At 62.1% G+C, this 16,311-nt stretch overlaps 2 protein-coding genes across 2 annotated transcripts; both read left to right on the top strand.

The window, feature by feature from the left end:
- Positions 1-936: 936 nt before the first annotated feature.
- Positions 937-1,612, top strand: JCM10292_001816 (uncharacterized protein; the record flags this gene model as incomplete). The annotated part of the gene is made up of 5 exons (XM_076650088.1): positions 937-977; positions 1,043-1,151; positions 1,279-1,308; positions 1,383-1,395; positions 1,458-1,612. 5 exons carry the CDS (start codon positions 937-939, stop codon positions 1,610-1,612), a joined length of 348 nt encoding a protein of 115 aa, XP_076504382.1.
- A 1,057-nt stretch (positions 1,613-2,669) lies between these two features.
- JCM10292_001815 (uncharacterized protein) lies at positions 2,670-15,944 on the top strand (the record flags this gene model as incomplete). Its single annotated transcript, XM_076650087.1, has 42 exons — positions 2,670-2,747; positions 3,124-3,382; positions 3,448-3,488; positions 3,546-5,135; positions 5,195-5,634; positions 5,711-5,998; positions 6,061-6,208; positions 6,274-6,690; positions 6,750-7,728; positions 7,784-8,274; positions 8,332-8,393; positions 8,450-8,535; positions 8,595-9,004; positions 9,063-9,238; positions 9,301-9,416; positions 9,475-9,615; positions 9,670-9,818; positions 9,875-10,009; positions 10,066-10,092; positions 10,145-10,263; positions 10,322-10,530; positions 10,587-10,739; positions 10,799-10,839; positions 10,895-11,000; positions 11,057-11,548; positions 11,601-12,010; positions 12,073-12,282; positions 12,336-12,417; positions 12,482-12,906; positions 12,972-13,064; positions 13,125-13,169; positions 13,226-13,445; positions 13,505-13,621; positions 13,678-13,744; positions 13,805-14,219; positions 14,278-14,502; positions 14,559-14,634; positions 14,697-14,755; positions 14,822-14,970; positions 15,035-15,109; positions 15,173-15,543; positions 15,610-15,944. The coding sequence occupies 42 exons, from the start codon at positions 2,670-2,672 to the stop codon at positions 15,942-15,944; spliced, it is 10,527 nt and encodes a 3,508-aa protein (XP_076504381.1).
- Positions 15,945-16,311: the final 367 nt, after the last annotated feature.

The raw sequence follows: 16,311 nt of genomic DNA, 5'->3' as shown, positions 1-16,311 counted from the left end.
CCGTGCACCCGCTCTCCCTCGCCCCTGCCACCGTCCGGGCTGGTCCTGGACCCGTCCAAGCGACTACAACACTGCTCTCTTGGCACCCACGGCTTCTGCCGCGCCTCCCGAGGATGCCGGCGTGCTCACCTCGCTTCGTCACCATCCTCCCAACCTGGCCATTGTCTTGCACTCTGCTCACCCTGAGTCGCTTGCGCGCGGTTGGACTTGCTGCTCCCGCTCTTGCTTGCTCACGTCTCGACTGTGCATGTCCTCATTGACAAAGGCGATGTCGCTCACATTGGTCTCATTCGGACGTCTCCCGGCGCCTTAACCTGCTGTCGAGGTACTCGCAGGTCAGTGAATCAGGCCGACCCGTTACACAACCCTGCTACGGCCGCTCTACAACATGCGGCACGGATGCGCCCCTGTCTCTCGCAATAAGATGGACGAGAGCATCTGCGTATCTGCTCTGGCCGCTTGCTTGCATCCCTTGAGCACATGTCTCTTGCTGCGTAAACAAGACCTCTGCTAGCTCAGAGATGCACCTTGCAGGTCCAAAGCATGTGGGCATCCGCCGTGTCGGATCGTTCGTTGCCGCCGCCACTGCTGTCCTGACCCCGTTTTGTGAACCGCAGAATGCGAATCGGTTCATGATTCTGACATGCTGGATGCAGGCTTCTCCGCCGAGCACAAGGCGCACGACGAGCCGACTCGAGCATACTGCGCAAGATAGTGGCTCGAGTTCTGGCAGTTGCTCTTCCTCGAGTCAAGTGTCAGGAGGGTCTTTCGCGGAAGGATTCCTTCCGGGGTGCTGCCATGTCGCGGCGACCCTCCTTCTCGTAAAGCTGACTGGTGCACAAAGAGAAAAGCGAAAGCTGTGAGACGCCGTCACGTGCATCTTGCACCTCCTTGGCGCCTCCCATCGGCGCGCCCGTCTCCCCTCACGATCCAACCATGTTCCTCTGCCTCCCCATCGTATTCGGCGTCGGGCAGTCGTGCGTCCTACCTCTCCTGCTCCCCATACGCGCCCCTGACAGCTCCCCACACCACGAATCGGCAGGTTGAAGCCAGAGGGGACGGGCGAGCAGCGCGTGTGCCCGCGGTGCCACAACCACTCGTGCGTGCAGGTCAAGCAGCGCAAGCGCTTCGAGCTCTTCTGGGTCCCACTCGTGCGCCTCCTTCTCCCTCTCTCTTCTTGTGCTTCGACGGCGAGGGGTCGTGCGAGATGACGAGGGGGCGGTGCAGCAATGGTCGCCGGACTACAGACTGACTTCTTCCGACGGGCGGCACGCGCAGATCCCCTTCAAGGCCAAGCATTTGTGGATGGTGCGCTCTCTAGGTCCTCCTCTTTCCCGTTGCGCGAGCGAGCCGCTGACCGCCCGGCGTTCCGCCGCCTGCAGTGCTCCGTCTGTCGTCCGCCGCTCCTCCCTCCTCCCAAACGCTACGCTAGAGGCTGATGACTTCCTGACAAACAGGCTACGCCTACCAGGCCGACGCGCCAAGCAAGGACGCGCCCGCTTCGGCGCAGTACGGCGAGCAGCGGCAGCAGCAGGGGCACGCAGCGGGCGGCGGGAAGGGCTACGATGTGGGCTACCACGGGCAGCAGCAGCCTGTGGGCGCAAAGGTCTGAGCTGGGACAAAGGAGAAGGGTGAAGGAGCAGGAACATGAAGGGCGGGTGTGTACAACTTGAGCCGGTCGAAGGACGGAGGGCGTGTAGCGTTCGTGTAGCGTTCGTGCCATGTTGTTTCTCTCTCTGCCTCGCAATTCGAGTTTGGCGGGCGCGAGCAGCGGGCGCTCGCCACGGTGCGCTGTGCTGGCCTGTGCTCTAAACGAGATGAACTTGACGATGTGCAGCTTTCCCTGGCTGCGGGCTGGAAAGAGCGTAGGCAGACGTATCCGCGATCTTCAGGTCTACGCTTCAGCGTCAGAAGGCATGGAAGCTGAGATAAAAGACAAAGCCGAAGCAGGAAAACTCGCCAAAGCAGACAGCAGCGAGGCAGCGCATCGGACTTCACGGGCCATTTGTCGAGACGTCGCGACGAGCGCGGCCACTCGACTTCCGTTCGACGTGTTTCAAACAGCAGCGCTAGCGATACTTAGAGCGACGGGCCGCAGGCATGGCGCGACGAGCCAGCATTCCAACCGGCCTGGTTTCCGAACGACGAGAAGAAGGAGGACAGCGGCGCGGCTTGAGCAAATTCGGGGTGACCCGGTGTGGTGCCAAAACAAGGCGTTCATCAAAGCGCGTGACCCGGTGTGAGAGACAGCGCCCAAGCCCAAAGGGGCAGCGGCGATCGAGGCGAATGCGACGGCGGCGCGGGCGGAAGGTCCCCGACTCCCCGGCGCGGAAGGCGAGGAGGCGCCCCGCGAGGGAATCCAGGGGCGCCCCCTCTCGCCCGCTCGCCGCCCTCGTGCGCTACGAGAGTGCTCTTGCCAGACGCCGAGCAGTCGCTGCGCACCCAGCACGCAGATCCCGACCCGCCGCGAGTCGAAGCAAGACCTCCCCGCTCGCTCGCCAGGGTTGCCGTGTTTAGCGCCGCAGGTCGATTCGCCGGACTCCGCCCTCTGCGCGCTCGTGCGCCTCGTTGCGCGTCTTCAAGACCACCTCTCACCACCAGCAAGTAGTCAGCGTTCGCTCACCCGCCAACACCGCGATTCCCTTCCCCCGGAAGCGGGCAGAGCGGCAATGTGGCCGTCCAAGCCGCCGTCGATCCCGACGCATGAGCCCTTGCGGGCGCACGAAGAACCCGAGTCGATGGGCGAGGTGAGCAGTTCTCTCCCCTCGCTTGTGCGGTACGACGACAGTGGGCCCGAGGAGAAGGTCGAGGCGAGTTCGCCGGGGTGCGGTGCAGCGCCGGCAACCGGTGCGCGGCGGCGTGCTAGCTGCGCGCGCGCGCATTGTGGTGTGCAGGAGCTCCTTGTGCGCTCGCCTGAGCCGCAGCGGCGGGGTCAGCAGACGGCAGGACGAGGAGGAGCATGTCGCTGGTCGGACACCGGTCAAGTCGGTCAACCTCGTCGCAGCCAAGGACGGCTGTACGAGGCAGCTAGTGGGGTGTTGCACAGTGCCGCTTGACTCGTACGAGCATCGTCAGAGGCAGACAGAGCCATCGTCGCTGATCCCCTCTCTTATCCTCCCTCAGGACTCGTATCTTCGGGCCCGCCGACCCCACTCAACAACCTCGTCCAACGGCCAGTCAGCCGACTCCCACGTCCCCTTTGCTACCAGCGGAGCACCTGTCGGCCGCCGTACCTCGAGGACGACGGATAGTTCGGCAGGACATGGCACTGCAGCAGGAGCAGGAGCAGGCGCCAGCGTGGCCGGCGCCGACGACCGTGACGACGGCCTGCTCGACGACAGCTTCAAGGGCGGAATGCCTATCGGTCTGCTGGCTGCCATGGGTGCGTACCTTCCGTTCCGCGAGAGCGTCGCCCGGCATTTCGCTCACGCTCTTCCCGCTTTGCAGGCACTCCGTATGCCAAGAAGCCGCTCTGGAAGTCGCGAAAAGTATCTACTTCCTCTCACTCCGCCGCAGAAAGCCTACTCACGCTCCTCGACCTGCAGTGCCAAATCCTCTGTCCCATCTTGACCTTCATCATCCTCCTAGTCGCCATCCTCCTCCTCGTCTTCCCGATTGTGCGCGCCATCGCGATGCACGCCCTCTCAACGTCGGTTCTCCACATCGACGCGTCAAACATCACGCAGCCCTCGAACGACTCGTTCACCCTGACCCTCGAGGGCCAGGTCAAGAAAGTCGGCATCTTTCCTGCCCAGCTCTACTTCGAGCGCCCTGTCCGCGCCTACTGGGTCAGCCCGCGCAACACGACGCGCGAGATTCAGATCGGCCACTTTGCGCTCGAGCGGATCGGCGTCGCGGCTGGCCACGGTCGCATTAAGCAGCAGACCCAGTTCCTTATCGACGACCAGGAGGGTTTTGCCGAGTTTGCCCAGTTCCTCATCACCCAGGAGCAGTTCACCTGGCGCTTGCGCTCCGAGTCGGTCCAGGCCAAGGCGCTCGGCTTCATCGCCGCCAACCGGCTCGACTTTACCAAGGACCTCACGCTGCCCGGCATGGCCAACTTTACCAACATTTCCATTCGCGACTTCCAGCTCCCGGGAGACGATCCCGCCGGCGGTATCTCGCTTTCGGTCCAGACGTCGCTGACGAACCCGAGTTCGTTCGGCCTCGAGATTGGCGTCCTCACCGTCAGTCTGTACTACGGCGACCTTTTCCTCGGTCCCGCGAGCACGTCCGGGTCGGTCAACCTGACGACGGGCGAGAACGACATCCATCTCGTCGGTCGCCTCGTCCCGTACCCAGACGACACCGCCGCGCTCGGGCAGCTCTCGACTCTCTTCACGTCGTACCTCAACGGCGACACGATTCCGGTCCAGGCGCGCGGCCTTTCGATCGACTTGCCGAGTGGGCAGAACATCGCCTGGCTGTCGTCGGGCATCTCGGCGCTCACGCTCAATGTCCCACTCCGCTCGCCGACCGGCCGCATCGCGCCCATCACCGGCATCACGATCGAGGCGCTCTCGCTGCAGTTTGACCCGTCGAACCCGTACGCGCCAGCGGCCAACTCGTCCGCCATCTCTGCCGGCTTTGGCCTGCCCTTCGGCTTCAGCCTCGACATCGTGCGGCTCAAGAACGAGTTCGGGATCGTCGACAACCGGACCATTGTCGCGTCGCTCGAGTCGCCGTTTGGCTCGTCCAACACGACCATCACGAGCCGCAACGCGGGCTACACGACGGGCGACATCGACCTCGAGCTGCCGAGCGCGCCGCTCTCGATCAACGCCACCACGGATGCGCATCTCGCTTTTGACCAGTTCACTTACGACCTGACGACGACGAACGGCTCGACGTTCCAGCTGCTCGGCTCGACGTCGGCCGTGACCAACACGCCGCTCGGCCAGGTCCTCCTCACCGACGTTGGCTTCCTCGTCCCCGCGGGCTTGATCGGTCTCGAGGGCTTGACGACCGCGCCGACCGTCATCGAGAGCGTCGACGTCGTGGGCGGGACGACTGACGCCATTGTCCTCAACATTGGCGTGCGCCTCACCAACCCGAGTAACCTCGACCTCGAGGTTGGCAACGTCACCTTCCAACTGTTTGCCGGCGACAGCTTCCTCGGCACCACAGTCCTTCCCGTGAGTCTCACACATTCTGGTGCTCGTGCGCACGCTGCTGACAAGCTGCTCTCGCGCAGGACCTTCACCTCACGACGGGCGAACAGTCTCGTCCGGCCGTCGGCTACTTCCAGGCCAACTCGAACCAGGGCGCGCTCGACACGCTGCAAGCGTTCGTCGCTGGACGCAACACGGACCTTCAAATCTCGGGCTTCAACGGCTCGACGCCTGTCGAGTCGCTCACGCAGGCCTTCATGGCCATCCACCTCAACTCGACGCTTCCGGGCCTGCAGACGTCCCTCCTCAACTATGCCAACCTGACCGTGCTGCCGTCAACCGGTGTCGACAACAACTTTGCCGACGCGACCGTCAACCTTGCCAACCCGTTCACGGCGCAACTCGACGTCGTCAACATTCAGAGCAACATCACGTCGTTTGGCTTGTTCGTCGGATCGATCGTTACCGACACGAACTTTGATGCGACCGGTCGCGCCAACTCGGACTCGCCCACCCTGCCCTTGTGCGCCTGCCGTCCTCTCTGTCTCGCTCGCATTACCCTGCGGGCTCCGCCTGACTCTCGCCTTTTCGCCTCGCAGCAACCTCAACTTGTACCCTCCCGACATCTTCACGCTCCTGCGCTCTCTCGCTCAAGAGCAGGGTCTCTCGACCGAGCAGCTCGACGGGATCGTGCAGATCGGCGGGTACGAGTATGTCGCGACGACGCCGAACCCAGCACCTTCGCGTGGGACCGCCAAGCGCGCCAAGCGTGCGATTGGCGCCATCCAGTCGCACGAGGTTGACGAGCGGGCACTGTCTGGCAGCGGGGCGGAGGACTGGGCCCCGGAGAGCGCGCATGGCCTTGTCAAGCGCAACATCTACACCGGGTGCGTCTAGCGGCGTCTTTTTCTCCTTCCCATCGTCGAATCTGAATTAATGATTGGCACAGCTTCGACTTGCCGAGCTACGTTCTCCAGGCGTTCTCTGGTCTCGAGGTCAACATCGACCTGCTCTCGGCTGTCCGCATCGGCGAATACACGACGTCGCTTGCGTACCAGCAGACGGGCGTGCCTGCCTACACCGACTCGACGCTCACTGTGCGTGCGCTTCTACCGCTTCACGCTGCGCTCACGCTGATCTCATCGTTGCGACCTGCCTGCAGTTGCTTCTCCCCGTCCTCGCCAGACCGATTGTGCAGAAGATTGTCGACGAGGCCATCCTCAGCATCGACACCGTCATGATCTCGGACCCGACCAACACGGCCTTCACCGCCGGGCTCGTCGGCGCGATCCGCAACTCTGGACCATTCGACGCCGTCATCGGCTTCACGCAGGGCCTCACCGTCGCGTGGAACGGCGCGCCGCTCGGCCAGATCGCCATGCCCAACGTCTCGCTCGTCGGCGACGTCGGTGCCGACCTCAACCTCGAGGCCGCCTTCAACGTCGCGGATGTTGGACGACTCACCGCTTTCACGACGTACCTTCTCACCGAGCCGTCGTTCGAGTGGCAGATCTACGGCCAGAACCTTGAGGTCAGCGCGCTGGGCATCAATGTCGGCGGGATCTCGATCATGAAGAACGTGCGTGAATTCTGAGACCTTCGCTTGAAGCCAGCAACCTGACGGTTGGAGCTTTGCAGGTTGTTCTCTCGGGAATGAACGGGTTCAAGGGCCTCGTCACGATCGAGTCGTTCGACCTGCCCAGCAACAACCCAGCCGGCGGCATTACGCTCACGCTGCAGACGAGCTTGACCAACCCGTCCTCCGTCGGTGTCGCCCTATCGCAGATCGGCTTCCAGAACTACTTCGGCAGCACCAACATTGGCCCTGCGGCTTCCACTGGCGCGTTCGACCTGTCGCCGCGCTCGACCATCTCGCTTCCGCTCGCTGGACGCCTCGTTCCGCAATCGGGCGACCAAGGCCTTGCCGACATCAGCACCCTCTTCAACGGCTTCATTCACGGCGTGCCGTCCGACCTCGTGGTCCAAGGCGACTACGCCGGGCCGAGCGACTGCCGCTGGCTCAACGACGGCATTAAGCAGCTCGGCATTCCAGTCGTCTTCCCCGCGGCGCAGAATCTGCAAATTATCAATGGCATCACGATCAACTCGCTCACGTTGCAGTTCAGCGAGTCCGACCCATGGAACCCCGCCTTTACGACGTCCGACACCGTTGCCGCCTTCTCCCTTCCCTTCGCCTTCCCCGTCGACATCACGTCGCTCGCGTCGCAAATCTATGCGAATGACGCGGGCGCAACCAATTCCCGCAAGCGTGCCGAAGGCGACTTTGCGCTCCTCGACATCCCGTCCAACCCGGCGCGCACCGATGTCGTGGCTCGCACGATCGTCCTCGCCTTCTCGAACGTGCCTTTCCAATCAGTCGACAACTCGCTCTTCTCGAACTTCCTTGTCGACGTCACGGACGACGAGTCCAAGACGTTCGGGCTGCGTGGCCAAGCGGATACGGTCGCGGGCACGGCGGTTGGCGCGCTCAATCTCGTCGACATCGACTTCTCCGTGTCGACGTCGCTACTCGGCTTACAGGGATTGAATGCTCGGCCGACCACCGTGTCGGACCTGGACGTGTACCGCGGCTACTCCGACTACCTGCAGATCAATGGTAAGCTTCTCTCACCTTCGTCCCTCCCAAGCGCGCTGAAAGCAGCCTTCCCCAGTCAACGCCCGCCTGTACAATCCGTCGAACATCACGATCGGCACGGGAGATGTCGCATTTGGGCTCGTTTTCATGGACCAGCAGATTGGCACCGCCAACATCGACAATCTCGTTCTCTCGCCCGGGGAGAACGTCGTCCCTACTGCGGTGCACTACGAGCCGTCAGGTGGCGCTGCCCAAGAAGCCGGCCAGACGCTCCTCGAGAACTACATCCAGGCGGTCAATTCGTCGACCATCATCCAGGGCACGGACGACACGACGCCGATTGACTCGCTCAAGGCGGCCCTCAAGACAATCTCGCTCGGCACCATCATCCCCGCTTACACGCAGAACCTTATCACGCAGGCCGCACTCACCTTCCCGATCGACATCGCCGAGACGGGCATCGCAAACGCAGTTGTAACGCTGCAGAACCCGTTCACCGCCAGTATCAACCTGCTCGAAGTGAACACCAACGCGTCTTACTCCGGCATCAACCTGGGACAGGTCGACGTACGTTTTCCCCATGCTTTGTTCGCAAATGCCCGCTGAACCTTTTTGGCGCAACAGGAGAAGCTCAACCCGGTCTTCAGCACGGCCGGCAAGTCGACGGCATCCTCTCAAGGACTTGAGTAAGTTCGCATCCTGTGGAGATCTAGGTATGCCGTGCTGATCTGGTGTTGCGCAGTTTCAACTTGGATACCGACCCGAAGAACCTCATTCGCTTCCTCGAGGCGGTGGCAACGGCGAATGGCGTCGATCTGGGCATCCTGCGTTCGTGTCGCTCGTTCATCGTCCTGCGCGGCATCGAGCTCATGCAGGAAGTTTCGCAGTACCCGAGTTTGACTACGTTCTCAGCCTCGACTCAACCGAGACCGACGTCACCACCCGTGTCAACACGCAGCCCGAGACCTGCGCACCGACTGGGACGACGCGGTCGGTGCAGAACAGCATTCTCGCCGCCGTGGCGAACCTCCGCACCGACCTGGCGATCCAGTCAGTCGTCAAGCTGGACGAGTACCAGACGCCGCTCGACTTCTCGCAGCGCGGCGTGACGACGGTACTGGACAACTCGGTGCTCTACCTCACAGGCATCATCGGCGCGACCATCGTCTCTCGCATTGTCGACGGGACTGCTCTCGCCTTCACCTCTGGACAGGTCACCAACCTTACGAACTCGGGCTTCACTGTCGCACTCGACGGCAGCTTGACCAACGCTGGCCCATTCGACGCGTTGATCGAGGTGGGCAGGTCGCCGAATTTTCTCCGCGGAACCAGGCTCACCCCTCGCACACTTGCAGTTCCCCGAAGGTTTGCAGGTCATTTACGAGGGCCGCCACATCGCGGACCTGTCGCTCCCGCCGATTTGCTCGTCCGGCGGCAGCGGCGTGCCAAATCTCGCCACGACGGCGACGCTGACGATTCGCGACAAAGGCCGATTTACCGACTTCGCCACCGATCTGCTGCTCAACCCGAGGTGCGCCCTCATCCGCGTTGCTGCCCCTCTGAGCGAGGAGACTGAACCATCCTGTCACGCAGCTTCACCTGGACGGTCACCACCGACAAACTGCGAGTATCGGCTCTGCAGACAATCTTCGAGAACGTCACGCTGCGCAAGGACCTCACCTTCCAGGCGTTCAACGGACTCCCCGGTGGTGAGCTCCCTTTACCGCTCTACGTGCCCGCGCCGCTCACGCTACCTTGACCTCGCAGTCACGATCACTCGGCCAGACTTCCCGCGTGACTCGGAGAACGGCATTGCGCTTGTCACCGAGACGGATATCCCGAGCTCGAGCAACCTCGGCGTGGAGCTAGGCACAGCCACGTTCATAGCGAGCTTCCAGGGCACCGAAGGTATGGCGCTCTCGTCCGCGTTTCAGAGTATAGAGCTGACTGCCAGTCGCATAGTCGGACCTATCTCGGCCAACGATCTGACTCTTGCGCCGCTTGCGACGACCGAGGCGACACTGACGGGCGAGATCGTTCGCCGCTCGTCTCGCAGCGGTCTCGAGGCGCTCGGCGTCCTCTTCACCCAATTCCTGCAGGGCGTGAATCAGGTGCGCTACAATCTGCCCGTAAATCCGACTTGCCATTGACAATCGCATCATTGCAGACGCTCGATGTCACCGGCGAAGAGGTCATCTCGCCTGCGCAGCCCAACTCGCCAGTTGACTGGCTCAGTGCAGCTTTCAAGAAGCTCACAATCCAGGTCACTCTGCCAGGCGGCAAATATGAGATCATCCACGCCGTGCGTTCCTCCGAGCTTTTCGCCTTTTCTTGCTGTCTGACACTTGGCTTTCGCAGATCACGCTCGAGGACCTGACAGTCGAGGTTCGTGCACTCCTCTCGTCTGACTTAGTCTCCACTGACTTCGGATCGACAGATCACCGAGCCAAAGGACGACTTCAATGTGCCCACTTCAAACAACCGCACGGTGGCAATCTTCCAGAATCCGTTCGGCTTCAGCCTCACTCCCATCGAGGCTGGCGGCGACTTCTACATGTGCGTCGACGATCCGAATGCGATGGAGTTGCGTTGCTAACGGTCTTGCGGGATGCAGCAACTTCAACGGAGCCGACACCGCATTACTCGAGCTTCCCGTCGAGAAGGCTGTCAGCGCTGAGACTTCAACTGGAAACAACGCAACGCTCGTTCTTGCTTTCGAGGACCGAATTCTGTCGTCGCTTGACAACGGCGCGTTCCAGTCGTTCTTCGACGCTGTGACCAACACTGCGCTCGTCAACTTCAACCTGCACGGCGATGCAAACGGTGAGTCGCGTCTCTGTTCGGCTCCCGAACCTCACCAATGCCCTCGCGCTCTGCAGTGACGGCGCAAACCAATGCGGGCAACATCCCCATCTCGGTGCCGTTCTCGGTTCCGGCCAGCCTCGCTGGTATCCAGTCGCTCAACGCTCGCCCCACTGTCGTCTCGAACGTCGATGTCAACCGCGGCTTCCCCGAGTACCTGCGCATCCTTGGTCCGTTCACACCTACGGAGCCAAGAGGCTTTCGGCATACTGACTCCATCTGTTCGCAGCCGATGCCTCACTCTTCAACCCGTCCGAGATTACCGTCATCGTGCGTGTGGCTTCTTGCGCCGGGTCGTCCGAGTCTAACATTCCAAGTTGTGCAGACGAACGACGTGGTCTTCGGTCTTCAGTTCAACTCGGCAATCATTGGCAGCGTTGTGATCGGCGACCTGCTTCTCGTGCCCGATGAGAACGTGCTTGGGACTGAAGGTAAGCAGGTCTCCGCGTGACTGCCGATTCTCCCGCTGACTCGCGCCGTCGTGCAGTTCGTTACGCCCCGCAAGGTTCCGCAGTCGCCGTCGGCCAGGTTCTCCTCGAGAACTTCATCCAGGGTATCGTCTCGAACGTCTCGATTGTCGGCACACCCGACACGACGCCCTACGGCTCGCTGCAGACGGCGCTTGGCAGCATCTCGATTCAGACGAGCATTCCGCCGATCTACCAGCTCCTCATCACCGAGGCCTCGCTCTCATTCCCCATCGACATCGCCGACACCGGCATCGCTGAAGCCACGTTCGACCTGTCGAACCCGTTCACGGCATCGATCAACTTGCAAGGCGTCATCGCCAACGCGACGTATCAGTCCTTCTTCCTCGGCAGGATCAACCAGCCGACGCTCGACCCGGTCATCTCGGCCGGTGGCGGCCGCAACATCACCTCGCGCAAGCTGCCCTTCGAGTTGACGGACGACCCGAAGTTCCTCATCCAGTTCCTCATCGCCGTCGCGCAAGCCAACAACGTCGATCTCGGGATCCTCCGTGCGTTCCGTCTCTCGACTCCTGGCGCAAGCGCTTACGCGATGTCGCACAGTGCCCGAGTTCCAGTATGTACTCGGCCTCGAGTCGACCGAGACGGCGGTCACGAGCCGCGTCAACACGGGCCGCGAGACTTGCACGCCCACCGGCACGACGAAGCAAGTTCAGGACATCATCCTCGCGGCAGTCGCCAATCTCAAGACCGACCTCGGGATCCAGTCGACCGTCGCGCTCGACGAGTACGTCACGGCGCTGAACTTCCAGCAGCGAGGCGTCCCGACCGTCCTCGATGACTCGGTCCTGTACCTTACGGGTCTCCTCGGACGCACCATCGTCGCGCGCATTGTTGACCAGGCCGAGCTTTCGTTCACCGGCGGTAATGTCACGGACATCACCGATGAGGGCTTCAAGGTTGCTCTCACGGGCTCGCTCGTTAACGCCGGACCGTTCGATGCCCTCATCTCGGTTCGTCAGATTTTTGAGCCGTGCAAGGAGCGCTTCGCTCGCTGACACGCGTATTCCCGTAGTTCCCAGCTGGCGTCAACGTCTTCTTCCAGGGCGCGCAGATTGCCGTGATCGATCTTCCAGACATCTGCTCGCCTGGCGGCACAGGCGTGCCCGACTACCAGACAGAGGGCACCCTCACCATCACCGATCAGGGCGCCTTTACGAACTTCGCCTCTTACTTGCTCAATAACCCCTCGTTCGAATGGATCATCTCGACCGACCAGCTTGAGGTGCGTGGTCAGGCCTTTCGCCCGTATGCCCGCGCTAAATCAATGGCTTGCAGGTATCGGCTCTCGGCACCATCTTTTCGAACGTCACGCTGAGCAAGAACGTCACATTCCAAGCGCTCAACAAGTTGCCGGGAGGTGAGCCGCGTTGCTTTGCAGTGCACTGTCGACGATACTGACCTCGCCCTCGACACACACGCAGTCATGCTGTCGAACCCTGACTTCCCGCGGGACGCCTCGAACGGTATTCAGCTCACCGTCGACTCGAGCATTCCGTCTCAGTCGAACCTCGGCTTCGAGCTCGGCACGGTCAACTTTATCGCGTCGTACAAGGGTTCGGTTATTGGTCCCGTCTCGGGCGACGACCTCACACTCGCACCGCTCACGACAACCCAGCTTCCGCTCGAGGGCGTCATCACCTACCGCGACGATGCGGAAGGTCTCGCCGCGCTGGGAGAGGTCTTCACCCTGTTCCTCATGGGCAAGAACGTCCCGCTCGATGTGATGGGAGACTCGGTCATCTCGCCCGCCCAAAAGTCGCCTGTCTCGTGGCTCTCGGCGGCCTTTAAGACGCTCACCATTTCGAACGTCACGCTACCGGGCAAGCAGTCCAAGATCATTTCGGCCGTGCGCCCCCTTCCATCATCACATGTCTCGGCTGTCGGTCTGACGGTTCTCCGTTGGCATCGCAGATTTCGCTCGCAGATCTCATCGTCACGATCCAAGAGCCTGAGCAAGCTTATGCCGCGCTTATCCAGAACAACGAGACCTCTGTCACCTATCGCGTACGTCTGAATGTGCCCCAGTCTCACGCTTGCCTTGCCTGACTGACATTGTATCCGCAGAACCCGTATGGATTCTCGCTTCAAGCGATTCAAGCCGGCGGAGACGTGAGCCTTTCATACACGAGCGGCTATCGGACTGCACTCACCGTCCATTGCCGCAGTTCTTCATCTCGTACTCGGGCAGCGACGCGGGCGTGCTGCAGGTCCCGGTGCAGGACGTTGTGCGCTCGGAGACTTCCACCGGCAACGATGCCGACCTCGTCCTGGCCATCACGACACCCGCGCCATTCGAAGCGATCGATCGGAACGCGTACAACGCCTTCTTTGCCGCCATTACGCTGACCAGCTCGGTCGACTTCTCTCTGCACGGCGGCGCGAATGGTGCGGCACGTGCTCGACCTCGCGCAAGGCAGTAGTGCTGACCTTGCCCACGTGATTAGTCACCGCCCGCACGAAAGCTGGCGACATTCCTATCTCGGGCATTCCGTTTGACGGCATTTCGACGACCTTCCAGCCCGCCATCAACGGCTTCGGCGGGACGGCCGAGATTCCCGAGAGTACGCTTACCATTTTGTAAAGGCCTCGGCTCCAGCTCACCTCCCCTACTCTGCAGCTCCTGTTGTCATTGGCGGCGGAGCGGGCGATCCGTTCAACCCATCGTCGGGCGGCGAGTTCCTGCGGTGCGTTCTGCTAGAGTGCGCCTCGCCCGATCGGCGCATCTGACAGAGCCTGTTCACCAGCATCACGCTCGACACGATCCTCAACAACCCGGCAGCGCTCATCCTGCACACGAACCTAGCGTCGTTCCAGGTCATCTACCGCGACACGCCGGTTGGACGCGCCTACATCAACCCGCTCGACATCTACCTCGACACGAACACGCTTGCGACCGAGTTCCACTACCAGCCCGATCCCGACAGCAACGAAATCGCGCAAGACCTTCTGACGCAGTACCTGTCGACCAAGGGCCAGATTCCGCTCACGATTCAGGGCGACGCGAGCTCGTCCCCATACGACTCGCTCGACGAGGCGTTCAGCGGCATCACGCTCAGTACCTCGTTCCCGGGTCAGGGCATTCCGTTGGTCAACGACATCGAGATCTACGTCGACCTGATTGAGGCGCTCTGCAACAACACTGCGGCATTCGATTTCCGGGTGAGTCTTGTTGGTCCTCAGACGCTTGCGCACGGTGGCTAATGTCGCTACACCGCAGATCAACAACAACCTCGAAACGTTCATCACCATCCTTTCGCTGTCTGGCACGGCTTCGCAGAACGACGTGGTCTACGCCGAGTTTGACCACGATTTCACCTCGCCGACCACCACGAACGCGGGCGAGACGCCCGGCCCGTACACCGAGCGGGTCCCTGTCCGGCTCCCGCAGACCGGCATCGGCAGTCTGCCGCTCCTACTCAATACCGCAGCAGGCCTCACCATCGTAAGCTCTCCCGCTCGAACCCTTGCTTCTTGCGAGCCAACGCACTAGGCACACAGAACATCAAGACGCGCGTCTCTATTGGCGGTTATGTCGCACCGGGGCTCGTCTACTCGCAGAGCAACGTGCCTTACAGTGCGTCAAGGCCCTGTCGCCCGAGTTCCCTCAGTCTCGCTCACGTTGACTTTGTTCCGCAGAACCAATCGTGACGGCCGGAGGCTCGACCGTCGACTCTGGTCTGTTCGGATCGCTCAGGGTCAGCTCTGCCGACTCCTCTCCACAGCTCCACCCGACTCACACTGACTTGCTGTTGCGTCCGCAGGGCTTGCTCACCTCGCTGTTAGAAGTGGCGCAATGTGTCGGCGGCGGGCTTACACTCCTCCCGAGTGTTGTCGGCGGCATCCTGACGAACCTGCCGGGCTTCATCACCTCGCTGCTGAACATCCCAGAGTCGATCCTTGACCCCGTCACGTGCGTTCCGCTTCGCCAGGCGCGCCACAGTGGCACGAGCTGATCGCCTTGTTTCTCGCTGCAGCTCGGTCGTTTCCGAGGTCATCTCTGGCGTGACCTCTGTCATTGGCGACGTGACGTCTGTCGTGGGCGACGTGACGTGCGTTTCCTCGTCCGCCTCGGTCCTCCCCTCCCAACGCTAATCTCCTTATACTCCTCACAGGTCGGGCGTTGGAAGCGTCATCAGCGAGGTGACCAGCGCAGCGGGCGAAGTTGTCGGCGGCGTCACGAGCGTGGTCGGCGACGTGACCAGTGCGGTCGGTGGCGTCGTCGACGGTGCTACGAGCGTTGTGGGCGAGGTCGTCGGCGGCGCGACGAGCGTTGTGGGCGAGGTCGTCGGCGGCGCGACGAGCGCTGTCGGCGAGGTCGTCAGCCGCGTCACGAGCGCCGCCGCGCCCGTCGAGACGGCCGTGGGCGGGGTCGTCGCCGGCGCGACGAGCGTGGCTGGCGAGGTCGTCGGCGGGCTCGGAAGCGCCGTGGGAGGCGTGGTCGGCGGCGTCGGAGGCGCACTTGGGCTGCGCGCACGCGACGAAAGTGCGTATCGTCCTTCGCGCCCGCGATCGGCACGGAACTCTCGCTCACATTCGCTTTCGCTCGCAGACTTTGTCGCGCAGCTCACAGCTGCCGGCCCGACTCCGACGCTCGCATCCGCGACCTCGTCGGTTAACTCGCCGGCGACGACGCTGACGCCGACTCCGGCGCCCGAGCCGTGGATCCCGATGCGGCCGCAGGACAGCCTGACGGTCGCGGCTTTGCAGGGCGGGATGGACCCGGTCCTGTTCGAGCGGATCCTCAAGCAGCACGGTTTCTCGATGGGCGAGGACGTCGAGGTGTACCGCAGGAGGAGGAACGAGGAGGCGCGGGTCGAGAGGGAGAAGAGGAACGAGGAGAGGAGGATGAAGAAGCGCGACCAGGTGGGCAGGAGGACGCGCTGAGCTCGAGCGTCTCTGTCGCGGAACGTTCCCTTTCGTTGTTGCAGTACCCACTGTACTTGTTCTAGTGATCCTCCCCGCCCGCTGTTTTGAGACCACCCATGCACCAGCAGCTCGCTCTCGTTGGATCGGTATTCCCCTCTCTTCTCTCTCGTCTTGCGTATCGAGGCAATCGCAATTTCAGTATCTGCGCTTCCTGATGATCTCACGAGCTGCACCTCGCTCGAGAACAAGGCGGACAGAAAGCGAAAGAGCCTGCGAGTTGCACAGCGACTGCCTGCGTCGAGATGCTCAGCAGACAGGCGGAATTTCCGAGTGGCGGCTCGTCTCCGAGCTGATGTGAGATGGATGTTTGCCACTGGGAGTCAGC

Source organism: Rhodotorula paludigena, assembly GCF_050403205.1.
Source record: "Rhodotorula paludigena JCM10292 DNA, Rt_paludigena_JCM10292v1_ctg31, whole genome shotgun sequence".
Taxonomy (NCBI): Eukaryota; Fungi; Basidiomycota; class Microbotryomycetes; order Sporidiobolales; family Sporidiobolaceae; genus Rhodotorula; species Rhodotorula paludigena.
Note: the sequence above shows the minus strand (reverse complement) of the source record. Positions and strands in the feature narration are given on the sequence as shown.